At 45.7% G+C, this 26,873-nt stretch overlaps 3 protein-coding genes across 11 annotated transcripts; 2 read left to right on the forward strand and 1 right to left on the reverse strand.

Annotated features, from left to right (window-relative positions):
- The first annotated feature begins 78 nt into the window (after positions 1 to 78).
- Positions 79 to 4,505, forward strand: LOC122575265 (probable ATP-dependent RNA helicase DDX46). The gene is made up of 8 exons (XM_043743975.1): positions 79 to 144; positions 233 to 284; positions 419 to 622; positions 883 to 1,030; positions 1,110 to 1,424; positions 1,523 to 1,850; positions 1,935 to 3,057; positions 3,150 to 4,505. Exons 2-8 carry the CDS (start codon positions 265 to 267, stop codon positions 4,102 to 4,104), a joined length of 3,093 nt encoding a protein of 1,030 aa, XP_043599910.1. The 5' UTR covers positions 79 to 144; positions 233 to 264; the 3' UTR covers positions 4,105 to 4,505.
- LOC122575266 (reversion-inducing cysteine-rich protein with Kazal motifs) lies at positions 4,193 to 16,981 on the reverse strand. Its single transcript, XM_043743976.1, has 8 exons — positions 16,692 to 16,981; positions 10,826 to 10,878; positions 8,194 to 8,277; positions 7,846 to 7,882; positions 7,420 to 7,767; positions 6,863 to 7,295; positions 5,368 to 6,742; positions 4,193 to 5,271 (listed from the first exon to the last, which is right to left on the reverse strand). The coding sequence occupies exons 1-8, from the start codon at positions 16,831 to 16,833 to the stop codon at positions 4,888 to 4,890; spliced, it is 2,856 nt and encodes a 951-aa protein (XP_043599911.1). The 5' UTR covers positions 16,834 to 16,981; the 3' UTR covers positions 4,193 to 4,887.
- On the forward strand, positions 8,324 to 26,585 carry LOC122575269 (zinc finger-containing ubiquitin peptidase 1-like). Of its 9 annotated transcripts, none has more exons than XM_043743981.1 (9): positions 8,324 to 8,464; positions 22,290 to 22,527; positions 23,143 to 23,396; positions 23,477 to 23,780; positions 23,882 to 24,309; positions 24,387 to 24,789; positions 24,854 to 24,981; positions 25,060 to 25,283; positions 25,400 to 26,585. In XM_043743981.1, exons 2-9 carry the CDS (start codon positions 22,322 to 22,324, stop codon positions 25,442 to 25,444), a joined length of 1,992 nt encoding a protein of 663 aa, XP_043599916.1. In that variant the 5' UTR covers positions 8,324 to 8,464; positions 22,290 to 22,321; the 3' UTR covers positions 25,445 to 26,585. The 9 variants fall into 9 exon arrangements, with proteins under 9 accessions (XP_043599916.1, XP_043599922.1, XP_043599919.1 ...); XM_043743987.1 differs by lacking the exon at positions 8,324 to 8,464 and adding an exon at positions 16,877 to 17,006; XM_043743984.1 differs by lacking the exon at positions 8,324 to 8,464 and adding an exon at positions 17,047 to 17,245.
- Positions 26,586 to 26,873: the final 288 nt, after the last annotated feature.

Raw genomic sequence — 26,873 nt, forward strand, 5'->3', positions numbered from 1 at the left:
GCTGGTCACCTATCGAGACTGTTTTACCGTACCAAGAAAGTGTAGTTTCTGATTTTAGTTCATCTGCTCGTTGGTAGTATGCAATCGAGTAGTGGCGACACATGTACGACAAAGGGGAACTTGGCTGAGCGTTTGTAAACGAAAGTAATTTTCTCTTCTATTTTCCGACGAAATTAGGAAAACATCGTCGCTATAAATGCTCTCCTATTAAAAATAATTACATTCGCAACAGAATCTTCCGGCTGTTGACTAGCATCGTCGATCATGGTTCGAAGTAGCGACAAGTAAGTGGCAACCTTTTGACTCGACTGCGTTTCTAGGTTAATTTTCTTGCCTTTCCTGTTATAAACTACCAATTCCGTTCGATCGATACTAATTATTCGTCCGGTTTCTGATATTCGACTTGTTCGCGTTCCAGGGACAGGCATCACAGAAGGCGATCTAGATCGCGATCCAGATCGCGATCCGCTACACCGGAGAAAAAACGACGACGCTCCAGGAGTCGTGATAGGGATAGAGAACGAGATAAAGGTCGGCACAGGGAAAGAAGGAGCCGTTCCAGGGACCGTGACAGAGATAGAAGAGATCGCTCCGAAAGGGACAGAGATCGCGACAGGAAACGGTATGTACGCATAATTTATAATTAATAATTTATAATTAAAAATATCTCACGCTGGAAAATATTATTTTCTTCCCAACTTTGTACGTTTCGTGTAGGAATGGATAGACGGATTCGTTAACGTTATAACATTCTTAAAAAGCGTTTCCAGACGTAAACTGAGAGGGAAACTGTGTTAGTGTATCGTGTTTGCTTTTAATTATCTTCGAGATGCATACAACAATGAAATAACGTGCTAATATTGATTGTTCTCGGTATACTAGCGGAGACAGTAAAGAAAAGCGTCTTACAGGCTCAAAATCTTCGCGTTCAGGCAAAGATCGGTCGAATAGATCGAGATCGAGAGAGAGAAAGGAGAAGGAGAAAGGTGACAGCGACGAATTGCCGTTCGATCATACAAAGTTGGACAAGGTAATTTATACTATTCGAGCGATTGTTTGCCACTTGGTCGTTAAAACATGGTTTCTCACGAAAATGGTGTGTTTATCAGGAGGAAGAGCAGAAAAGATTGGAATTGGAAATGCAAAAGAGGAGAGAAAGAATAGAGAGGTGGCGTGCCGAAAGGAAAAAGAAAGAGTTGGAGGCAACGAAGAAAGACGGTAAGGCATCCATTTTAGCAAACCTACAGTTGCCTATGAAAAAGTGGTCCCTCGAGGATGACAGTGATGAAGAAACGCCTGTTGTCCAAAATAGCAACAAGGAATGCAAAGAAGACGGAGAAACGAAAGAGCAAGCGGAACAAGTTAAGGAAGAAGCTAAATGCGACGAGGAGGAAGTCGATCCCCTCGATGCCTTTATGGCGGAAGTATGTATATGCGTGTACCGGGTTAAGCCACGTGTACGTTGCACGTGTACGTGTATGTGCTGCGGGCAAAGAGTTTTCAAATGATTTCGTTTAAATAGGTTCAAGAGGAAGTTCGTAAGGTGAACAAACTCGATAGCAAAGGTGGAAAGAACGCGAATAACGGCACAGGGACAGGAGGTACTCAGAGTGGTGGCGTTGTTATCGTCACCGGTGTAGCCAAAAAGAAAGTGCAGAAGCAAAAGGGTGAATTAATCGAACAGAATCAAGATGGTCTTGAATATTCCAGCGAGGAGGAAGGCGAAAATCTTCACGAAACAGCCGCTGGCATCGCGAACAAGCAGAAGCGAGAATTAGCCAAAGTCGATCATGCGACGACCGAGTATCAACCGTTCAGAAAATCATTTTACGTTGAAGTACCTGAAATCGGTAAGATCGATTTTATTATCTATTCGGATATTGTTTCCAATCATATTCGTCCTTCGATTAATTATTGGCGTTTAATTTATCTAGCGAGAATGACGTCGGAAGAAGTAGAAGCGTATAAAGAGGAGCTAGAAGGTATTCGCGTGAAAGGCAAAGGTTGTCCGAAGCCCATTAAATCATGGGCACAGTGTGGCGTCACAAAGAAAGAGTTGGAGGTGTTGAAGAAACTCGGTTACGAGAAACCAACCCCCATTCAATGTCAAGCCATTCCAGCGATCATGTCTGGCCGTGATTTGATAGGTATAGCAAAGACAGGCAGTGGGAAAACGTTAGCCTTCTTGCTACCAATGTTCAGGCATATTCTCGATCAGCCTCCATTGGCAGACGGTGACGGCCCGATCGCGTTGATCATGACACCGACTAGAGAATTATGCATGCAAATCGGTAGAGATTCGAAAAAGTTCACAAAGTCTCTGGGGCTGTCCCATGTCTGCGTTTACGGTGGAACCGGTATATCGGAACAGATAGCCGAGTTAAAGAGAGGCGCCGAAATAATCGTTTGTACGCCCGGTAGAATGATCGATATGCTGGCCGCTAACAGCGGAAGGGTAACAAACCTGCGCAGAGTAACGTACGTGGTTCTTGACGAAGCGGATAGAATGTTTGACATGGGTTTCGAGCCGCAGGTCATGCGTATTATGGAAAACGTTCGGCCAGATCGGCAAACCGTACTGTTCAGCGCGACATTCCCTCGACAAATGGAAGCGTTAGCAAGAAGAATTCTAACCAGACCTGTAGAAGTTCAGGTCGGTGGACGATCGATCGTTTGTAAGGATGTCGAACAGCACGTGGTAGTTCTCGAAGAAGATCAAAAGTTTTACAAGTTACTTGAAATCCTTGGTCACTATCAGGATAAAGGTTCCGCTATAATATTCGTCGACAAGCAGGAGAACGCAGACACCTTACTGAAAGATCTCATGAAAGCCTCTTATTCCTGTATGTCGCTTCACGGAGGTATCGACCAGTGCGATAGAGACTCGACTATATTGGACTTCAAGGCTGGCAGGACAAAGTTATTGGTCGCAACGTCGGTGGCGGCCAGAGGTCTGGACGTGAAGCATCTCGTACTGGTGGTGAATTACGACTGCCCGAATCACTACGAGGATTACGTGCACAGATGTGGAAGAACAGGAAGAGCCGGGAACAAGGGGTAAGTTAGTTCTCTGTTCTTTTCCAGCTGTAACATCAATGTTATTTATCGTTTTAAACGTTATTAAACGGAGAATTAACTTTTGTCTGCAGATACGCGTACACTTTTATCACATCGGAGCAAGAACGTTACGCGGGTGATATTTTACGTGCTCACGAATTAGCGGGTGTCCCCGTACCGGAACCGTTGCGCCAACTTTGGGAGGGGTACAAAGCTCGGCAAGCGGCAGATGGGAAGAAGGTTCACACGGGAGGTGGTTTCAGTGGTAAGGGATTCAAGTTTGACGAATCGGAGGCAGCGTTGGCGAACGAAAAGAAAAAGTTCCAAAAGGCAGCTCTGGGATTACAAGATTCCGATGACGAGGATATAGAGAACGACATCGATCAACAAATAGAGAGCATGCTTGCTCCAAAGAGGACGGTTCGTGAAATCGCCAGGCCCTCCGCCACCAATATCGCGGTCCCTGGTCAGCCTGTAGCTAGCGCGACTGACAAGTTGGAATTGGCTAGGCGACTGGCGTCTAAGATCAACATTGCGAAGAATCTGGGTGCCGAGGCGAAGGGTGCGACACAGCAAGCAGCCGAAGCTATACTTAAAGGCGCTGGCCCCACCAATCTTATTACAGCGAAAACGGTTGCCGAACAGCTGGCTGCCAAGTTGAACACGAAATTGAATTACCAACCTCGCGAGGAGGATCTAGTGGAAAGCGACGCAGAGGCTGGTGAACAAACGTTCCGCAAATACGAGGAAGAATTGGAGATCAACGACTTCCCGCAACAGGCTAGGTGGCGAGTTACAAGCAAGGAAGCTCTTGCTCAGATCTCGGAGTACTCCGAAGCAGGTCTCACGGTTAGAGGAACTTACATCGCACCGGGTAAAGCACCGCCGGAAGGAGAGAGGAAGTTGTATCTCGCCATCGAATCTACCAGCGAGCTAGCAGTCAGCAAGGCCAAAGCAGAAGTTTCGCGTTTGATCAAGGAAGAACTGATCAAGTTACAGGCGTCCGGAGCGCATACCGCATCTCGCGGTCGGTACAAGGTTTTGTAAAAATGGAAAAGAGGAATGTCTTTCGTTGTACATGCGATACACGGGATCCTACGCACTGTAGCATATAACGCAACTTTGGTGAATAACGTGCGAGTAAAATTAGAAATTTATTAAACTTACAAAAAATGTCTCTGCGAAACACATTGTATTTAACGGTACAATAATGTTGAAAAGAGCTGCTTGACGATTTACGGAGTACCGATGCAGCGAACGAAAGTATTTGCCAGCGGTCCAAATTGATTAACCATCGTTATTAAATAATTAAGAGTATCGAGCTAAAGGCACGCGAAACGCACGTTGCGGGACAAGAGAGTAAATAATTTGGGCCGCTCGACAGACTTGACCTTTTTTATCCATTGTATCATTGTATCCACGGAGAATATAATGTAACGATCAATCGACACTTTGTTTTGGTAACTTAAGTTAGGACTGAAACTTTATTTACAGCTTACAACGGCCAACATAATCATCCTTTAATAACGATCGTTTAGCGGCGTATTCCTGCCTGGGTAATTATGTGTCTTTGTACATGTTCCACGTACTCCGTTTTCTTTGGCAATATTAAAAGATAGACGAAAAATACACGCTACTTTTCTGTATGTTACGTTAGGCACTAGAGGAATCACAGTCATGGACTCGACGATACCGCGACGAACGGTAACGTCGTTAGGTAAAAGAGATGCTTTAGCACGTTTGAGAAATGCGACAAACGAATCGCTCGTTTATCGCGATCAACCGCCGTGTCTCCTATACGCTTGTACGTTTCCGTATGTGTCTCGATTGTCACAAAACTATAGTATAAAGGAGAATTGCAAGTAAGAGCCGCGTAACGCTTCCCCCAATGGTCATGGCACTTGATATGTAGCTATGAGCAATTTCCGCTCTGGTGAGCGCGCCTAACAGTACTTCCGTCGTGATCCTAGGGCTCCTCTCCGAAATTCTGGTAACTAGTTTCTCAGTCTCAGCCACGCAAGCTCGTAGCTGCAGCGGCGAAGGTCTCTTCGACGTAGGCTGTACTATAACGAATATGTCGAGGTCTGGCGTCATCATGCCTCGAAGAACGCACTGTGCCACTTGGATCTGTCGTGCTAGAGCTGACAACAGGACCTCGAGCGCGACCGAATCTTTGTCCACGTCCTCGTCCATCGTGTAGTATATCCTATCCAACTGAAAAGGAGCAAAGATCAGAGAATAAGAACGGCTGCATGGCGTTGCGCGACGCTATGTGTGAAAGGTAAAAGGCAGAGGGAGGGAATAACGTACCTGTTTTTTAGAATAAAAGAGCTTAGCCGCCCCGCCGCAGACAGGACAACAGGCACCGGGGGGTGTGACTCCAACGCAGTATGGCTCGATTAACCGAGGACATTGTACTAGATCACCGCAACGAGGCTTGGCTTGATCACCTATCAATCCGACAGCCACGCAACGACCAAAGTAATCCACCACCGTCCTTTCCGCCCACGCTGCGCACTCGTTCGTGTAGATCTCCCCGTTGGTACCGCAAACGGGACCACGTAAGCTACACCCCTCTAGACAATGTCCTCTGTAGGCCAAACTGGCACCAGATCGAATCATGGCGCACATGGAGCGATGTTGGCGGTTCTCCTTGTCGCAAACCGGACCGTTGGCCTCGTCCCGGGGATCGCAATCGAGCGGAACGCATTCGTATTGGCGGCAAGATTTCTGCAGCCTGGACAAGCACACTCTGGTTCTCGGGACGCATTTTTCCGTGCTGTCGCAAGGATTGGACGCGCACGGGTCGCGAGAGGAACAGCTACCGAATTCCACTTCGTTGGCGGACATCTCGGAGCACTTTGCCAGACAACCGGATGCAAAAGTGAAGCCCAGTCTTCCACAAACGGGCACGTAATGAGCCGGACAGTCACAGGGCAACGAAGGTACGCGTATCTCGCCGCAATTCTTCTTCGAACACGTGAACTCTCCCTCGAAACAATGACAGGGGTTACATTCCAGATAGAAGTTGGCTTTGTGGGCGACGAAACGGTCGTGCACCCAACAAGAGTTGAATTTGTAGCAGTTTAAGGTTCTGCACTTCTCCAAACCGTGCACCGTGCATTGGCAGATTCGCAGACAACCCTGTTGGTCGTACCTTGGTATCTGTACCCAGGATCCCACGGGCACCAACTGTTTCGACATTTCTCCGAGAGAACAAGCTGGTAGACAACGGTACGCTTGCCGGGTGAAATGAAGCAGCTGGCAGATTTCACCGTGAGCGCAAGGATTACTCCTACAGGGAGTAACGATGTCCTCCTCGAGACGGATCACCGACTCGTTATCCTGGGCATCTTCTAAAAATGGTCTTAGAGACACGCAAGAGGCATCGGATCTAGCTGGCGAGAGCTTGGCGCACAGTGTGGCTGCCGTATGGGGACCGTTGATGGCCGACCAGTCCACGCAACTGGCCATCAGTTCGAGGCAATCTTCCCGACAAAGTCTCGTTTCGTGGATTCTGGCTTCGCACGGTCTCAGCTGCAATAAGCACGCGGCTGCGCGTAAAGTTTCCGGCGGGCAGGAAGCGGCGGCTCGAACAGGCACACCTAATCCACGAACGATTCCACCTCTGGCCCAGTGATCAGCTTCCAATTTAGCTGCCTCGTCAGCCGCGGCCGAACAACTCCTACGGAGCAACGAAAAGGAGTAAATAGGGGAGAGAAGTGGAATAAGAATAGTAGCAGTGGGACAAAGCAATGGAAGCAGGTTTGGCCGCGGTCCAAACCGAAACGCGCTGAGTTTCTACCTAAAGAGTGTCGTCGACCTGTCGTTGAATCGGGTGCAATAGGACAGCCCGGAGCAGCCCATTTCGCACGGATCGTCGGTATCCTCGAGACACCGTCTCAATTCTCCTTCCAGGCTCGACGACAAGCACTCTGCGTCGAGTTGAAGCCACGCGGACTCCCAGTCCGCTTGGAACGCTCTCCAGCACAGATTCTGGCACGATGGCTTGGTTGCTTTGGTGCAGCACGACAATTTGCCCGCATCTAGAGGTAGGCGGGCTGGCTTCGACGAGCCAGACTTGAGCAGGCAACTCCAAAACGGCGACTGAGGTAGAACCGGTCTGCATTTGTCCGTCAACGCGTCCATGATCTCTTGGTCGGTCGTCGCCGTATGCAGGATCTTCTTGCACGTTTCCAGACAGGCCGGACTGGTGGCCACGTTGCAGCAATGTAGATCTATAGTGTCAACGTGTCGAGACGATTGGCGGATTCAGAGTTACAAGAGAGAGAGAGAGAGAGAGAGAGAGGGAGGGAGAGGGGGAGAGAGACGAGACGTAATTAATCGTCAACTTCTACTTACGTTGTTTCGGATCTTCGGCGTGTTTCGCCTCGGCCACGGTTTTCAAGCACCTTGGAATCTGATGGAAGCATCCCTTGCTACTGTACAGCTTGAGATTTGAAATCTTTCCGGGCTTGTAGAACAAATCCTGGCAAATTGTTCTGCAGGTGTCGTCGGATACGTTGCTGCAACAGTGTTCAGCTTCCTCTCGCTTTTCCAAACAGGAGAAGAATTCAGGCTCGTCGCTCGGCCGGCAGGATACGTTCAGATCCCTTCTGGATCCGGAGAGTGCGCACGTTGATCGGCATATTGGATTCAACGCTAAGTGACAGCAACCCCTACCAGTCCAATTCTCGTATCTCTTTACCTCTGTCGGGACAAAACTAGTTAACAATTTTGCGTTGCTGTGAAACGGAGGTTAGCAAGATCGAGTCGAGACACTCTCACCGTTCAGAGTCGTGTTGACGCAGCCCCAGAATACCGTCTGAAAGGAAGAATAAGGAAAAGTTGAATCTGAGGGACTAATCCACAGAGAGAGAGAGAGAGAGAGAGAGAGAGAGAGAGAAAGAAAAGAGAGAAAAGAAAGAGAATGAAAACCGAGTGGAGGGAACGTAAGGAGAAGGTAAGCGTATCGCCAGAGTCTTTTGTAACGCGAATCCGTTCATCTCCTGCAGTCCCGCGTCCCTTTTCTCTCGAATCGCTAACGCTAACGTATTGTCGCCGGCATCGTTTCAGATTCGACACCGTCTCTGACTGTCGACTATGGATTAAAAGGATCGATTAAAAACGGCTTACCAGCTCGAGGGAACAGAACTCCAGCAAGCGTCGCGTCGCGTTCTCCCTTGCCTCTGCTTCTGCCCCCATCGCCACCAGCGAGATCTGAAAGCACCGCTGTCGTCAACGTTCTCCTCTTCCTTTCTTTTTTTTCTGCAATTCTTGTTCGAACGCCTACCGTACAAATGGATGGATGGGAAAAAATTGGATGGATTCGTGGGAAGTGGAAAGGAAGAAAAAACGGGACAGCTGTATATCTGTCGATGGGAATTTCCGCGATTACGAATGCAAGGTACGACGCGTTAGAAGTTATTAAGAATCAAGGACACGAGTACGCTTCGGTCGCCACGATTTCCTGTTGCTGGTCACTGAATGACAATAGACCACCGCACGGATATCGACTGTTGTACCATTTAGGCGTTCATTCGGGATTCAATCGACGTAGATCGTACGAGGACGCGCGCGTCTATCCCGCAGTCTCGTCACGGTTACAAGTTACGACTATCCATCGGCGTGTGGTGGGTCCTGTTAGGACTATGGCCACAGCCCGGATTAAGGCCTGTATTTTAATATAATTCGTCGTTTAAATCGATCGTCGTTTTTCCTTCCTGTCTCCTCGTTGACGATCCTTCACGAAAGGATTTATTGGCGATAGAGATATTTTAATTCGCGATAATCGAGCGATCGAGGCTTTTAAATAGAACTTTCCAGTCGAACTACGTTGTAAGCGTTTAAGGGCGTAAACGATAGCGAACCGGAGACGACGCACGTATTTCTGTCGCGGTATATTCTGGGAGCTATGCACAGCTTAGCCTCGTCGCCATTTCGAAAGGGGTGCGTTTTTCTCGCCAAACTTTTCCACCATAGCTAGATGCCAGGCATTCTGATCGCCGTTATAAATTATGTACAAAGCGTAGCATGTAAAGCTCGCGAAACTATGCCTGGTTCGGATCTTCGGATTCGGATTCGGTTCGTTCGTCAATCTGGTTTGATCAAATTCCGCAATTTTTACATTTCTCCATTGAAATTGTCATCGATTTTTTAAAGAATCTCTGCGGCCAATATCTATGTATATAAATATTTTTTATATACGTAAATATACGTAATAATACGTAATACTATAGAAACTCGCGTAATTCCCGTCATTTGGAATTACAATTAAATGTCTATAACTGTTGGAACAGTTTGGCTATCAGGATGTACGATTTATCGAAATGCAAGTGGCGGTTTTATTAACTTTGATTCAACTATTAGCGCGGGGGTGCGGAAAGGGGGGGGGGAGGGAAGGGGTAAAAACATGCCTGGATATAAATAACCGCAGGCATCGCACGATGCATGATCGTACGATGATGTTAGAGTTTGCGACCGTTTGCGGCCGTTTCCGGCCATTTCCAACGGACGCTACTGCTAAATCTATCAATCGATCGCTTCGCGTTTATTCATCGGTGCGCGCATTAGGCGAGAAAAGCAGTTGAAATGTTTATCGACTGTTGTCGTTATCGTTATCGTTATCGTTATCGTTAGAAGACCAGCCTTAAATCTAAAGCGCGTAGAATTGTACGGAGAAGAGGAGCCGCGTTTCGCGTTGCTAGACGCGATAGAGAAGCGATGCGGAGAATACTCGGTTTCGCGGGTACAAATTGCGGGGAAACACGATATCATTGATACCGTGTCTGGTTGAGGATGCGGAGCGCGTCAATTCGTAATATTTGCGTATGAATGAGCCGACCGGGACCCCGAGGGGGGTCGTGCGTAAATCTCTCAGCGGGCCCCGGTGTCCCCGATATTATCTCGGAAGGGGCCCTCTGCAGCCACTTTTAAAGAAGCTACAAGCACGTGTGCGCCCCGCGTAGCGTCGCGTCGCGTCGCGTCGCTCCGCTCCGCTCCGAACCGGGCCCCTGTCGAAAAACCACCGTGCCTTTCCTCTTTTTCTCCTTTCACCTTTCTACCGTCACGCTTCGTCCTTCTCGCGCAGTTTCCTTTTTATTCCCGAGAGATCCTAATATATCCGTGGACGCGGCATATTTTCTACCCTCTATCGTGCCGGGGTCGGACCACCGATATTTATCAGCCGGCCAGCGATATCGCATTCGCCCCGTGAAATTATATTCCTCGGAATTATCTTTTTCACATTCCCACGGAGATCTTTCGCGCGCGTAATTAATAGACGCGGTAGAACGTTTGGACGAATTTTATGCCGCTTGCTCGCTGCGTTCGCCGACGAATCGCCGATAGTTGCGTGCGAGCATTCGTAAGACATTGTTCTCCGAAATACGCTTTTTTTTCTTCTTTTTTTTACTGCAAAATAACGGAAATGCTACTAAACGACAGTGATTCGCATCTGATTCTGAACGTCTCTCTAGTCGTCGTTTCATACGTGTAACGAAAATCATAAGGAAGAAACAAGGCGTGTATGTAAAATGTTTGTCGAAAGAAATATTTGTCGGAAAGGACGGTCATGTAGAACGGTGTTGAAATATTTCTGAAAATGTTGCGGCTACTGTTTCGCGCGAACGTGTTTGCTGGTGAAGAACGTGGCACATTTGCGGGATTCACCGGAACCGTCTATTCTGTTGTTCGAGTCGAAGCACTATCGCGTGTGTCTCTTTAGGATCGCTAGTGCATAATAGAAGATTGAGAGAAAAGAAGGTACCTTGGAGCAGACATTGCGACAAGATCCGGCAGCCAAAGAACAGCAGGACATCTCTGGAACAAATAAGGCATAGACGCAAGTCAGATCTTGACGGTAGACGCAAAAACATATGGCAACGATCCATTGAGAGGATCCGTGGAGAGGTCGCGTATTACGATCCTTTCTCCGCTTTTCCTTAGACACGAAACAGACGCGTGTCCTGCGTTACGTCAGTTGGAAAGAGAAAGGATCCGGCTTTATGGTGGTGCCGGATGAGGGTACGCGGGACACGTCAAGACCGAACGACCCCTTGGAAAAGGCACGGACAATTACCGAAAGTCTCGAGTATTTGGAAAAAGCTGTCACCTTTATACATATTACGTATATTAGAATACGTATTTTCTAATTATATCGTTTTACTTGGTCATCCTTTGCGAACGGATCGAGAAATTGAACTTGCGTGTCGCGTCATTTAACGATTATTTGAGTATCGCAGTGCCGGACGCAGCTGCGACAATTTCTTTCAACGATCGCAAAGTGTGATCCGAGAAAGAAATCTGTCGTCTAATGCGAACAATTTCTCTATGAAGCAGTCGTTGCTGCCTTTGAACGATACGATTACGGATAATTCTTACGTGCAGTTCGATACGAGTAACGTTTCTCTAATATCTAAGGTTCTAAGGTTAAAGCGTCGAGATCTTTATTTCGTTATCGTGCAAATTTCCATTCTTCTCGTGACACGAACGTTATTTTTATTAAATGACCTGACGGTGAGAACGTAGACACGTGGTGAGTGATGCGGCGCGCGTAACTCGTGTCGTAACTCGTAAATGATCTTTTACGACTTTACGGATATAATATGCGGGTCCAGTGTCCGGTGGAATTGACTTTTGAACGAGGACCGAAATCGTGGATGCCGGGCACACGATGAACGATGCACACGAGGCACGGAGAGCTTGGAGACAAGAAGAGGGTTCGAAGCGTGTTACACAATTAAGTTAATAGACACCAGTCAGACAGAAATTGCGGCTAACTATGTTTGTCCGCGTGACTCGCTTCGTATATCGTGTATTCTTCGTCGTCAGCAGCCTATTTCTCTTTCCTCGTATTTTCTTCTATCCTCTTTTTTTCTTTTTATTCGTTTATTTCAGGCAGTACGTAGCAGCGTAGGAGCGTAGGAACGTAGAAGCGTTTAACACGCGACAAGTTTGTGCAGCTGATGAAATAGGAAAAGCGAGGTTAAGGTTGCCCGTTTTCGTCAGAGAAATAACAGCTGGGGCCTGTCGAATATCGATTTCACGAGGGACGCGCAACTTGTCTTGCTATGTCTGACAAATCACCACGTAATCTAATTGCTAAAAATAATCGAAGAATCGTTAACCTATTTCGAAAGGTTAGAGAGGAAAGGTAGGAAAATGGCCTTTTGATGTCGGTGGCTAAATTGGTGGTGGTAAAGTTGTGAAATTCGCCGTGGCAAGTGCGTCCCCTGAAATCCTAACGGGTTTGTGGCTTCTCTCGAGGAACGACACAAAAATAGCCAACGTCGTTTGCGGCCATTCGACTTCCAGCCCGATCTAAGCTGCGAAAGTCCCCTTAATTTTATCCAGCCGGATGAAATGGAACGAGCAAAACCTCTGTCTCTTTGAACTCGGTGTTGAAGTTTAAAAGCGGCTCTGAGAAAGTTTTCACAATCTTCTTTGAAATCTCTCAGACCTCCCTCCTCTCTCTCTCTCTCTCTCTCTCTCTCTCTCTCTCGATATCGCTCAATCAGGCATCGAGATTCTCTGTCTTTCTCTTTTCTTCTTTCGCAAGGGTTAGAAAAAACGCGATGGCCCGTTGTTTCAATGCAAAATCGAAAGAAACGTGTTAACGTGAATGTCTTGGCGTATGCCACGCGTATCGCGCATGTGGGTGAGAGCGCAGTATAGTTGCATATAAAAGGGCCATGCCTATTCTCGCAGCTGCGCCTTCTTCCATTGCCATATCGTGCGCGAATGGTGACATCCACGTCGTTGCACTCGTAAAACTCGCACGATTCTCCCACGCCTAACGATGATAATCCTTCCAGCAGATGTAAGATAAGCCAGGAAGTGGGAAAACCTTGCAGGAATTTGCATACGAACCGACGTACTCGCATAGATTCGAAACAACGTTTATTCCAGAATCGTAGGCAAAGCTAAAGGATAAATGTTTGCTTGGTATACGCGTAACAAAGTATCCCGTTTGTGCACAGCCTGGTAGGGTGCACAAAGTCGATCGATCAACGATCATTGTTGGCTCGTTGAACCCGCTGGCCTAATTAGCTCGTTCGTGTACATTAGTACGCGGTGTACGACGAGTCCGCAGACGAGTTTTCGTCTTCCGAAGGATCCCCGTTTCGTCGCACTAGGCGCAAGTTATATCGCCGGCGTAAACGCGCTTGCTCGGTAGCTGAATGGAAATATAATTGCACACAATAGCGGACAGTGGAGAGTGGAAAGGGTGGAAGGAATTGATAGAGTCGTCCAACTCGCCAACGTTTATCGAAGGCGACAGAGAGGAAGAGGATCGATCGAATATAGACGAATGATTTCGTAGAATTTTATCGAAGGGTGGGAGAAAGAGAGAAAGGAGAGAAAGGAGAGATAGAAAGAAGTGAATCGAGATACTATATACCGAGTGTCTCTCGACGTGTTTTTATCCGGCGTGAAGCTGTCACAGGGGTTTTATGTGTTTATTTATCTCTGCACTCTCCCGACACACCACGGACATGTATCGAAAGGCAGAGTATGTCTCTATACTCTACTCTACGCTGCGTATACACGCTGCTGGCTGGTGGACCGTGTCAGGGCCCTGCCGATTGCAAGTCGCGTTCTCCTTTAACCCCTTCGTTTCGGCGCGGCACGGCGCGACGCGGAGCAGCGTGCTCGTTCCTTTTTTCAGCAACGCGTTTCGCGACAACCGGTCCAAAGAAATCGTTGCCCCGGAATCTCCCCCCGGAATCGCAACAGCACCGACGTAAATCTTTCAGGAAGTTCCGACTGTCCGTCTAATTGCGGATACTGTTGCGAAAATCATGTAACGGGACGCGTCTCCTGGCTGTCCAAACCGACGGTGATTTAATTGCCGCTAAAGAATTGTGACAGCGCTGAGAAATTGAAAATCGAGACGCGGATAAATCAGCGATCCTCTGTAAACCATCCTCTGATATCGTTATGTTATGTACTAAACGATCCGGTTGGTAAAGATCTTGTCCTTTACGGAGAAACGAGCGGATCGTCCGGCCAAAGTCGCTGGCCGGTTGCTCGTAAAAGATCGGAGAATAAAAGTTGCAAGAACGTTAATTGTCTATCGCGACGATATACAGTGGTTTACGAAAATATTCCAACGTTTACAGTACTGAGTACTGTATGATATAATTATTGGTAAAATACGAAGGCAAGAGAAAAGTAAAACAGTTTGATAATTACTCGTTATGTCAATAGTTACGTTGTATTCGTAAGTTTTATATGTGGACATCTTCAATTCAGACTGATTTCAAATTTGATCGATGGTCGTTGATTGGAAATCAATGATCGATAAGAATAGCACTGTTTCTGTCTTTATCGTCTTTTCGATTTTCACGTCACTTTATGACGAGAGGAAACTAACGATAAGCGAGGAATCCGCTTCGAATCGGTCGGCCCGATCAAATGGAAATCGATTGTTGTTGCGAGTAGGGAATAGTTGACGTAATCGGTTAGGAAATTGAAAAATTGCTGGTCATCTTGTTTCTAGATTCTGCTTTCACAGTCGTCCGATTCAGCCGTCCCCCGTTACGAACACTTTCCGACGACGATCGCGTGTGACAAAACGAAGAAGGCTTAGCGAGCAGCAAGTCGGAAAGATTTCGACGAATAAAGATCCGTTTGGCGAGTGATCAACGACGAATCGAGTCGAAGAGGCATTAATTGATAAGTTGGATCGATCGTATTGATCGATGTATTCAGAGTAGTGTTGCCATAAATCGCTTGCGCAACGTCGCGTTCCAATTTCCAGCTGAAAGACAGGCGAAATTGCACGCGCGGCATAGAAAGGATTTACGCGCAAACAGGCACGCGTTAAAATTACTATGATCCGGCTGGTTTTGCGTACTAACGCGGCCAAAAGCCAGCGGCGCAACGCTGAAGCGGGACAACGTTCCTCTTATCCCTTCTTTTTTTCTCCCTTCTGTCTCGTTCATCACGCAACCAGATATTATTTCATGGCCCTTCGCTGATGGCGCATCCAGCCTGAAATTACTGCAATCGAATGACACCTTAACGATGTTTTATCGCGACTACCACAGCCGGTCGAACGAACGACGAGAACTTAGAGACACAGCGTGATTTATCGGAGGAGCTTGGCCATGGCGCAAAGTCTTGCCTAGGTGTGTATCGTTGATAGAAACAAGCGGCGAATTGAACGGCGAGTTAAACGGCGACTCTCAACAGCGGAACAAACGCCTGCTCTACCGAAACGACGGCTTTCGATCGTCGATAAAACCGACAGCTAGAGCTTGTCTAGCGCATTAACGTTCCACGGCATAAATATCGGTGCTGGTTGTTAGAAACTACTTTCGTTGCTACACAGTGCGAGGAGTACGCCGACTGATAGACGTTTACCGCGGAGAGATATAAACGACGCCTTCGCTTCGAACAGAGAAGAGGTTCGGCATAGAATTTATGAGATATCAATTAGCACGAAATCATTCGAGTCGCGTGCGCACTCAACGGATAACGCGATATTAAGTCACGCTGACGCGACGCGACGCGATGCGACGCACGGAGCGGAGGAAACACGCGTGCAGCGAAAAGGTGAGAAGATCGGAGAAATGCGCGACGCGTTATCACCTCGCGAACTCTATACGAACGCGAACCTATACGAATACGTATGCACTTATACGCCTATGCTATGTGTACATATATATATATACATATATACATATAGATATAGATATATACGCATATAAGAGAGTACGCGGTCGCCAATGGCTCTCTGCTTGTGTATGCAACTACGTACGTATGTATGTATGTGACTCTCTTTCCTCTTATTGTACAAGAGGCGTTCGAACCGAGTTGAAGAGAGGCAGGGGCGAAGGACCGTTAGCGACAGCTCGTTCACACGCACGTGCACCATGTAAATTTCGAGACAGAAAGAGATTAAAGATCGGCAGACGGGCGACGAAACGCGGAACGAGCATTTTTTAAGAAATTCCACGAATCGTTAGTGTTTCGTTGATGGTGGCGTGTACGTTCGTTTCGATCGTTTCGAACGCAATGGCAGTTTCAATTAGCGAGGAAAAATTGCGGAAGGCGGCCCAAGGCGAGCAGCGCTTTTTGTCGCGTCGATTCGCCTGAGAAGCAAAGAGTTTCCGTCGACACTTGAGCGTACTTAGCCACACGGCAACTAGATAAACAAATGGCTGGCCGCTTCTCGACCATGTTGACGATAAAGTTGAAGAAGGGAGAGCGTTAAGATGACCGCGCGAATCGAACGGCGCAAGAGGCTGAAAAAAGTAAAGGCTGACAAAAGCGGCGAGAATTAATACGGAAGGAGAAGCGAAGAGGGGAAAGAAAGGAAGGCAAGTGCGCACATGTGGCCAGAAGTTGTGGCCGATATCGTCTCCGACGAGAAAGATGACAAAGATTCGCTGAATTTGTATTTTAGCGGAGTCGCGACCGAGACCGACCAGTTGACACGAGCTATTTTAAAAATAATCGCGGTTCATCTGGCGCTACGATAACGCGACTTAGCAGCACGACCAGGCGAGTTGCAGAAACTGATGTTTCGTTGCTCTGCTGTTTCCTAGAGTCGGAAGCTCGAGTTGCCCGGTCAGGCGACGGTCGCCGAATCGCGCAAGTGAAATAAAGATGAAATAGAAAATTACCTTGCACAGCGTCGAGAAAAGGAGTGGCGACGACGATGACCGTCAACATCACCGTCGACAACCCGATCACCAGCATCGTTGAATATCGCGCGTTTCCATGAAATCGCGGTCGAGTCTCGAGATCCATGATCACTGACACCATCGGCGCATCTTAAAACACAACTGGCGCGCGAAATCTACGAACGATTGCGAACGACAGCGACAGAGTTGGCATGTCGGCGAGAAGCGGACTCGCGCGAAAACCAAGTGCACTGGAGCGCAGTCCGCGAGCGACTGAGCTTTTCGTCGCACTCGTGGCCTCGGCTCTCCGCTTCGGTAAGCTTTTTACTCGACTGAGTGGGTGAGAGGAAGAAGGAGACCAGACATCGAAAGAGAGAGAGAGAGAGAGAGAGAGAGAGGACAGGCCCGAACGAGAGATAGAGACGGAGGGATTGCGTGTGGGAGGAGGGAAAAGACGCGTGGCGCGTTGTCGTTGTCGTTGTCGTTGTCGTTGTCACGCAGTGCAACTGCTATTGTGATCGTGACATCTTCAGGCTGTACCTACACGACCCTCGGTATGCATTTTTTCGCCGTTCGCTTCAAGAAGCCTCGTGACTCTCTCTCTCTCTCTCTCTCTCTCTCTCTCTCTCTCGATTGTTCCAAGTTATCGTTGCATATCTTCATATTTAGAAGTTGAGTTAATGTTGCGCGTTGTTGGAACGAGATACACGAGGATGACACGAAGCAGGATTCGAGTCGTACAGCTGGTATCGATCGTTGGTCGATTTCGTTATCTCCAGGCAAACGGATTATCACCGTTCTGAGCGAACGTTGACTGTACGTCGAAGCGAGATCTCATCGAAAGTCATAAATTCGAAGGAACCAGCTCGGCCCGTGGCGTGGGTTAGAAAGCCACATTCCTGCATCGGGTAAACTGATAACCCGCGCTTGTACTTCCTCTGATAGCGATTGAGACGTATTACGAGCGAGCATTCGTTCGTCGTCGACTATCGTCGAAACACGGATACCGTTCGTTCTACTAAGATGTTTGACAGAATGTGATTCACTTTAGCAATCGCAACCTATTCTCTGATAACTGCGCTCTTTATACGGTACCGTTTTCAGTCGCTCGACGTACGTATGTATCTAAGTAAGATTTAATACGAAATAAAGAGATCGAGTTGCGTTTGCGACGTGGGCGTGCGAGCTAATTACGATGGCAAAACGCGATATCCCGTATCGATGCGATGGAAAGTGGAAATATAAGTTGCGCGGTAGAATAATCTCGAGATTCATTGACTAAATTTCCACTCGGATGCATCGCTGTGGGACGCGGGTTCCGTTCGAACCCCTCGTGAAGGCAATCGACTCGATGGTCGAGTAATTTATTAATTTATTCCGCCGATAAATCCGTTTCAATCCGCACGTAGGCTGCGGACGGATTGTTCCTCCTCGACTCTCTCTCTCTCTCTCTCTCTCTCTCTCTTTCTCTCTGTTCCTTTGCATCTTTATCCACTTTATCCCTTAGAGCAGGCTTGCTATTTCATCGTGGACGCGCACACTAAACGCATCGGACCGTTATTTGCGATAACAATTTTATCGTCGGTAATCATACGATTCGTACGGTCGTATAATTACAATTCGCGAGGCGAGATGGCCGCGCGGCCTTGCAGGAAAATACGAAAGCTCGGCAAGGGAAATTCGTAGTCCATAGACGGGAGGAAAAAAGACCCGTGGATGAAACCAGTTCCAAGTCGAACATGGATAAATACTCGCAAAGTTTCTGCAAATGTGTACCGGTTTACGTCGTAGCATCGTCGCAGCATCGTCGCAGCATCGTCGCAGCTTCGTCGCCGCTTTGTACCTTATAAAGACCATTATTAATGTAACTTGGTACGCTCGGCGACTAATTTGCAAAATGAACGGTTGATGGCATTATCTTGCCGATGCTCACGAGTCAGTCCTAGCACTTTCAACCATTAACCACGACGTTCGCGGTTAGGGAACGTCGTACAATTTCCTCGCCAAACATCTACTTTAATCCAAATGCTGTCCCTTTCAAGAATATTAAGCTACGATTGTCAACTTACTACGATACTACGCTGTAGAGATAATCGACGATCGTGCGATTAGTCTACAAGAATTTAATTCTGCCGGTACATTCGTCGATTGGTAATCGAATTGGTTTGTAACAAAAATGGGCAATCGCTTGTCTTTTCCTTTTTTTTTTTTTTTACTTGCTCCCCATAATCGTATTCCCCATAACGATTGTATTTGTAGAATCGTTTAATTTTTCTAATTTTCGTTCGACGTTCGAAAATTTGATGGAAGGATTTAACACGACTTTTTCTTTTCTTTTTTATTATAATCTCCTCAATGTTGGGTGCTACATATATTCTCTGATCAAGTAGTATACGAAGGTTTTTCCAGTTGTTTTAGGAACGAGGCTGGTCTTAACGTATTCCATCGATGGGAGATCGTGCCAGAAACGTTTTTGCAACGCGGACTTTGCTCGGCTCGGCTTAACTCACTTAAGTAGTCGCAGTGGTTATTAATTATCCAGTGGCGAGCATTAATTGGACGGTATGTTGTGCATCTATCGGAGAACCAGTGACGATGAATTCCAATTTCCTACTACTATAGGCTACGTGCTACTGCATACTATCACGATCTATGATCTTTAGACGACATTCTAGAGTCTAGAGAAGTTGCAAGGTAAAAGTAATGTAAAGGAGTGTAAGAGTAAAACGTGTCGAAAGTAAAGTACTGAGCGATCGTAGTTCGATGACCGAGAACTGTGTACGGTATGAAAGATCGATTTTTCAATGAGAAATTGGCCAAATCGAAATTCATGGTAATCGAATGGAATGGTCGTGCAGAGTCGAAAAGGTGTCCAATAAATTTGCCGGCGATTTACTTTCCGTGCATGCGCGTTTCAAGTATTTGACTCACGCACCCTTCGAACGAGCGAAAGGAAGAAGGAGGGATAGGGCGAGCGCGTGACCAAGGGGAAAGACCAAATAGTTCTGTGAACATTGCATCCTCCGTCGATCGTCGGCTGCATGTCAATGAACTAGCATCGACCATCGGACAGAAATCGAGGACCAGCTTACTCCTTGCTAGCCATCGTGAGAAATCGAGTTTCTCGCGTAAATTTGTCGCGCGTTTTCTACCGTGCCAAAGGAATGTCCTAAGCACGATCAGAATTTCCAATGTTTACCTCCCATTTGATCACGTTACGAACAAGCGTACGAACACGCGTGATGCCAGTTCCATCTCTCTTCCACTCGTTGCATCGCAAGCGTAACATTCGCCTAACGAAGCTTCTCCTTTGGCTTTGCATAGAAACGAACGATCGATCGGACTCTTCGAATCATCGAAATACCACCGCTTTCAAATCACTCGCGAAAATGAGCTCACCATTGAAAGCTGATTGCGTTCTGCGATTCGGATAATGCACCGTGTCGAGACCGTTTGCCGGCTTGTCATTATGGAAAACCTCGTCGTAGAGTCGCAGACGAACAATAGGGAATACAATGAGAGAAATTGGATCGCATCGAGCCGGCAATAAGAACTCGCGCGTAGAAAAATGTCTCGGGTGAACGAAAAGGTCAAAAGGAAAGAACGGAAAGAGACCGATAGTTTTTAGGCAGGTTAGAGTTTCGTCGAAACACAGATGATTTTCTACATACATCTGGGCTATCGGAGGTATACCATTTCTCGCGATGGTTGGATTTCAGGCCTTTCCGGCTAACCTTTATCATCGCCGATAGCCACGATTCAGATGATCGCGAGTTCTCGATAGATCTCGTTAATCGCACAACCAGCGAGTTAGCCGAAAATACCGGCTAAAAGCTGAAATCCGTAACGCGGAAACATAAACGCCGAGTATCATAAATAAGATTCAAATATCTCGAGCCTGCGCGCTAAAACTGCCTCCATTGAGCGCGTTGTCATCGTAACCCGATATACATGCTATTTGTTGTCGTGAAAATTTGCCTCGCTGCGCAACGCAAATCTCCGTCGCTTCGCCGATTCGAAGTGAATCTAAGCGAAACTATACGAGAGCGGAAATTCCGCTCGACCCGGCGAATCAAACAGACGACATTAAAAACTATTAAAAAGTAATTATATCAAACCCACGTTCCGATAAGATTGTAAGCAATGTTCTAAATTAAACGTTCGTGAACGAGACCGGGAAGAAATTTAAGGGAGAAAAGCGAGGAAAGGTTTACCGACCGCGTGCGACGTCGGATGGTTCGAGGGTGGCGCCGTCGGCCAGCGCCTTCCGCTCTACAGAAACGCAACCCTTCGGACAAGCGAGTGGCGGAGAATCGACGCGGTGGGGTGGTGGAACGATAAACTCTTTCCGTCAAGGTGTCGGGGTGGATTGGCGCTGTCATATGGAGGCAAATGAGGCGCCGTGTTAGGCACTGTGGCCTGCACGGACGCCTTGATGCGTGTAAAACAAGTGTGGAAAAAAAAAAAAGTGTGGATTGCAAGGTTCGCGCGCTCAAATAGATGCTATTAATTGGGTGAGTGCGAGGCTATCGGGTATCAAGGAAGCGTTAGAGGCGCGAGTGCGAGAGTACACGCGTTAACCGCGACCTCAAATGGGTCAACCCAACCCAGCAACCTAACGTGTACTCGTTTCTTCTTGCGATTCACTGGTTGGCCTAGTTTCCTCGGGAGCGAGCGAGCGAGCGAGCAAGCGAGCGAGCGAACGAGTGAAAAGATACGCGACCTCCGCTTGGTTGGAAAAACGACATCGAAAGTGTGCACTCCTCTTGATCGTCTGTGATTGTCTCTGGCCGTTGTGGCCGTGGTCGTCGACGTCGCCATCGTCGTCGCGATTCTCTCTCGTCGAAGCTTTCTTGTTTGCGAAACGAGAGCCATGGGATTCTCGCCGACCACGGAAATGCATTGATTGACACGCGAACACGGCAGCGAGAAACGGATTCAGGTGATAAAGCAGAGGTGAGAGATCGCGTTGCATTTCCTCTTACACGCGGAACTGCGATTCAACGAACGCGGACTGCGTTCTATGTACTGGGAAACGTCTTCCATTCGTGGAAATCGTTGCATCACGGATGAGCTGTGCGGCCTTTTGCCTCTACTAAATCAGCTGACACGGTGCATCGGAAACGAGCCTGTACGATAGTTTTGCTCGTGTTATGGTGTTTTCGTGTGCCGCCGCTTGACAATCTCGCGTTCGCGAGAAACCTAACGGCTAACCACGGTACAATCGCTTGTACGCGACCCTGAATTCAATTATCGATTCTCCGAGGAAAATACTCGACAGTGCAGTTTTCATGTACCGTCGCGAGTTACTTTGTCTAAACCTTCGCTTAAATTCTTCTGCTATTCGTTTCGTCGAGAAGCGCATCGTCCGGTGCGACGTTTCAACGGCAATGTTTCTCTGACCATTGTCACAAAGTTAGTCGGATCGTTTAAAGGTTGACTCGTTATACGATACGGCTGTTTAGATAGCCGAGTTATCGGATGTTAAGACTCGATTCAACACGGACGCACGATTCCATGCACGTTGATTGGTTGATGTTTCACGAACGATTTCAATAAACGACAGTTTAATAATTTGCATTTTTATTTTTATTATAGGCCAGCGAGTGATTTGATTGCATGTAATAAAAATGGCGACCAGTAAACCACCGGAAATGAATTACACGTGCGAAATTTGCGGCCTGGAAGGTTTCAATGACGAAGAGATGAGATCTCATATGGTTTTCTACCACCTCCAAGGAGCCGCAAATTGCCCCTTTTGCGATTTAGGCGAAATTTCGCCGACGGAAATGTTGACCCACGTTAACAGTGCCCATCTCGATTATCTAACACCAAGGTATATATGGTGCAATTATCTTTTTAATCTTGTATATATGATTTCCTTCATAAATGTCCTTCGAATACATCATAAAGCGTTCAAACTGTTCCGATTGCGAGGAGAAATGGCGGCAAAAATGGGCCTTAGATGTCGCGCTACTACATATATGTATACATTCTGTATTCCGTCATACAAAGTTTTCGAATTCGTTGCGAAAATACTTATCTACGGGCTATTTCCTTCTACGTTTGATGATCCGATTTGTTTACTATTTAATTAACCATAGATGAATTGACACCACCGAAGAAGCATTAAATTACCATTAATCCTAGTTACCTTTTCTAATATTTTTCTCGTTATGTGTAGTTATGTCCAAGTCCCTTCTTCCTAGTCTTTATTCGACTATCGTTTGTCGAGTATATAGTGGCCATGTGTAAACAGTACTATATATTCAAATGAATCGTATGAAACATGATAAAAGACTACAAAGGGAAAACAGCATGTGAATTAGATATTCGTCGTGAAAAGTAATAAATACTTGACTCTTTTTATGTACATACAAGTATCGCTTACAATCAGTGTATATCTAAGGTATTTGTGCATGGTGATAACTACTTATCTCAATTATTACAGTACTCCAGAGAATGACATGATGGCATTTATCGATGACGATTCGTTAGTGGATGACAGAAGGGACGACGAATGTCGCGGTCCATGTCCTTCTCCAACTATGTCTCCAAGTCCTCCGCTTCTTCAAAATGGTTGGAGCAGTTCGTTCAGTCCACGTGTTAAGCAGCAGCAAGAAATACCAAAAGTGGAACCACAGATTCCTAGTGCAAATGTGAATAATAATAATAACAATAATAACATTGGAAATGTTAATAACGGTACTAAGAAATTTGATCAAGTTTCAACTGGTATAGCTCGTGTCCCTGATGCGACATAATCCATGCTAATATCTTTTCAGTTATCGAAGGTGCAGCTGGACACGGATCTCCGCTGCGTTCAGGCCTAAATTTGCAACTACGTTCCCATGCTTCGCCAAAGCTTCCAGTACAAGAATGTCCTATGTGTCCTTACAGTTCTGACAGTCCACTAAGGTTAGAAGAGCATATCAACAGACAACATTTTGATCTCACATCGCCGTCCTTTCCACCTGAATCTCCACCATCGCGTGATGGTGTCTTCAACTGCCCACTCTGTGTCACATCTTTCCCAAATTCTTCTGATCTTGAGCTACATGTTAACATAGAACACAAAGACATCTTGAGGTAAAGTAAGATTTATATGTATTGCATGCATAATAATCAGCTGTGTCTATAGTAAATTGGCATGATTTGAATATCAAAATTATTATATTTCTTTTACAAAGCCCTGCAAATGGTGCAGCTTCCCAGTCAGCTCAAGCAACCGTTGGTAGTGATACACCTGCGTGTCCAGTTTGCTTCAGTACCTCGTTTAAAAGCAACGACGAGTTAACTGCACACATTGAAGAACATTTCAGTAAAAAGTGCACTCCATCTCCTATAACTCCAGACTTGTCTACCGACAGAATGTTAGCAAAGGATATGGAAAGACTTGAAAAGGAGCTTAGAAAATTACGCGAACAACGTGAATTTGAGATGTTAAGGGCGCAATATGGAATGGACAATCAAGGGAATTTTAGAGAACAAAGCGTCACCAATATGCAGCGGGCTGTGTATTCCGGCGAAATGACGATTGCTGATTATTACGAAAGACAGACCGAGCTCAGAGTAGCTGAAAGCAGCGGCATCGATGATGGCAGTTCTTGTACACGCGGTTATGATCTTTTCTTTCCATATCTATTTACTTATAACGTTACGAATACCTTTTATTACTTTATCGATTCTTTATAGGGCTAGTTTCCAAGATACGGGCTGTCAGTCAAGCATGTAGTAATGTATTAAGCACCTGGATGTGTTCTACCGTAGACCATTATGCGACTACCTATGGAGACAAAGGATGGGGATGTGGTTATAGAAATTTGCAAATGTTAATTTCGTCACTTTTGCAACATACAGGGTACAACGAGTTAGTTTATAAAGCGTGGAATTCTGGTTTGGGTAGCGGTAGTTCTACCAAGAATCCACTACGAAGTTCTATACCGTCGATCTCTAGACTTCAGAAGATGATAGAGTGGGCTTGGGCTCAAGGTTTCGATACCCAAGGAGCTGAACAGTTGGGAGGAAAATTGGTGAACACAAGAAAATGGATTGGTCCCACCGAAGTAGTCATACTGTTGTCTAGTTTAAGAATAAAGTATGTCCTTTAATTTCTATCATCTTTCTTTACAATCACATTATACATCGTGTTTCTATCACAGGTGTCAGCTGGTAGATTTTTATACACCAACTAATTCTGATGGCGGGCACCCTGAAATGTTTAATTGGGTTTTACAGTACTTCCAGCGATGCGATGATTTCAAGCCACCTCTTTATTTGCAGCATCAAGGTAAAGACTTACAACGGAATTAAGAAAGCGAGGATGAAGAGGAAATTTGGAAAGACAACTACATTTTATTATTTGTAGGTCATAGTAGAACAATAATAGGAGTAGAACAATTAAGAGATGGTTCAATAACAATGTTAGTACTCGATCCAAGCCATAGTCCAGCACAAATGGCACAATTTAACAGTACAAGTAGTGCACTTGGTGCGATGCGTTTGGTACGAAAATCGATTGCAGCGATGAAAGCGAGACAGTATCAAGTCGTTGCTGTTACCGGTATCATGGAAACCGACTTAGAGTATCACGTAAGCTTTCATATATTTATTCGTTTATTGCTTATCTTATCGCTTATTTGCTATACATGTGATTATTTATCGTAAGAAGGCTAATTAAATTAAATTACAATCATCTCTAACTTCAGGAAAGCAAAGTATTACGTTTGATTCGGTTGCCACAAGATAGGTGAGATTTACTGGCCCGGAAAGGAATTAAATCTTTTGGGAAGACGATAGACTGCCTCAAACCAATTTTCTCCAGCATCCTTAAAGTTACATGACCGCAATGTTCTAGGTTTTATCATTAGGAGGTTTGCTCCACCGTAGTAGTTGCAGAAGTATTATTTAACGATATATTCCTGCATATTTTCGCCGTCATTCGTTGGCTCCTCAAATCACGTGTATCTAATAAGCCTGCGTCGTGGTTCAGAATTTTTGCAGTTAAAATTGATCGACGAACCTATAAAAGTTGTACTTTCTAAAAAAAAAAAAAAAGAAAAAAAGAAAAAAAAAGGGAGGGTTGTCTATATGTTACGCGTACCGATCATTTTTTAATTAAGGAAAGTTACAGTCACGATGAATTTGAAGGATAGAATCAATTCGGTCGCCATTCCTTGGTCATAATGCTCTGCTCAATTTTCGTCGCACCGAACAGGCTGTGCTAACTTTTAGTCGACCAATCGTCCTATGCCGATCGGTGGCATCAGCGAAAAAAGCCATGGCAGATCTTGGAGAACGAGACTCTTTCGTAGCTGTGATGCTGTTATCGATTTAATGCTAATCACCGATTCTAAATATTTTTGAAGACACTCCACGTGATCAGAACGTTAAAGAAGGCATTGTCCGTGTTTTAACTTCCCTTTCACTTGTACTTTACATTTCTATGAACGTTGTTGTCAAAATGTTGTCAATTTTTAGTCAATAAAAGTATCAATATAACGACATATTGCAATGCGCGTGGCGATAACAAATTTTATATACCGTCAAAGATTATTATTCTCTAATCAACTTTTATTATCATTGCTTCTTTTTTTGGGGTGTCTACAAGAATAGACGACATATTTCCATATATTATATATACATTTATCTATATACATATACACATTCTTGCACACACTCTTCGTTGTATTACACTTCTTTCACTCATACATAAAGTACAACTACTTTCATACTACTTTCGGGTATTCTATTTAATTATTGAATTGCATTAAGGCTACTCATACGTTAATTTATAAGTTAAGAACAACGTTGCGAGAGAAGATCAGAGAGCAAGACAGTCCATTAATTTGTTATTTATATTACATGATTAAACGAGTTACATTGTTTCCATTATTATATTTATAATCATCTGCGTTATTACTGTTATTATCATTACACTTATTGTATATTATAAATTGTATTGATACACATAATGACCATTGATACATATTTGTTATTTTCAAGAAATTTGGAAACTATCAAAGAATTCGATGTTTGTTACTGTGAAAGGTATTATAAGAAGAAAATGTATTATTATTTTATAGCTTTGATAATTTATAAAATGCACTAATTGAGTGAACATTTGTCTTTCTACTCATTAGAACCAGATGCAATAATTACGACTGACAGCAAAGATATGGT

This window comes from Bombus pyrosoma, linkage group LG14 (assembly GCF_014825855.1).
Source record: "Bombus pyrosoma isolate SC7728 linkage group LG14, ASM1482585v1, whole genome shotgun sequence".
Lineage (NCBI taxonomy): Eukaryota > Metazoa > Arthropoda > Insecta > Hymenoptera > Apidae > Bombus > Bombus pyrosoma.

What these genes read in the sequence shown, in the direction of transcription:
- LOC122575265 (XM_043743975.1), top strand. Translation starts at nt 265, where the DNA reads ATGGTTCGAAGTAGCGACAA. An exon ending in AGAGATCGCGACAGGAAACG is followed by an intron (nt 623 to 882) that starts GTATGTACGCAT and finishes TCGGTATACTAG; the next exon opens with CGGAGACAGTAAAGAAAAGC. An exon ending in TCGATGCCTTTATGGCGGAA is followed by an intron (nt 1,425 to 1,522) that starts GTATGTATATGC and finishes TCGTTTAAATAG; the next exon opens with GTTCAAGAGGAAGTTCGTAA.
- LOC122575266 (XM_043743976.1), bottom strand. Translation starts at nt 16,833, where the DNA reads ATGGTGTCAGTGATCATGGATCTCGAGACTCGACCGCGATTTCATGGA. An exon ending in GTCGCAATGTCTGCTCCAAG is followed by an intron (nt 8,278 to 10,825) that starts GTACCTTCTTTT and finishes CGGTGCTTTCAG; the next exon opens with ATCTCGCTGGTGGCGATGGG. An exon ending in CGTCAACACGACTCTGAACG is followed by an intron (nt 7,768 to 7,845) that starts GTGAGAGTGTCT and finishes TTGTCCCGACAG; the next exon opens with AGGTAAAGAGATACGAGAAT.
- LOC122575269 (XM_043743981.1), top strand. Translation starts at nt 22,322, where the DNA reads ATGGCGACCAGTAAACCACCGGAAATGAATTACACGTGCGAAATTTGC. An exon ending in CATTGGAAATGTTAATAACG is followed by an intron (nt 23,397 to 23,476) that starts GTACTAAGAAAT and finishes ATATCTTTTCAG; the next exon opens with TTATCGAAGGTGCAGCTGGA. An exon ending in TTGTCTAGTTTAAGAATAAA is followed by an intron (nt 24,790 to 24,853) that starts GTATGTCCTTTA and finishes TTTCTATCACAG; the next exon opens with GTGTCAGCTGGTAGATTTTT.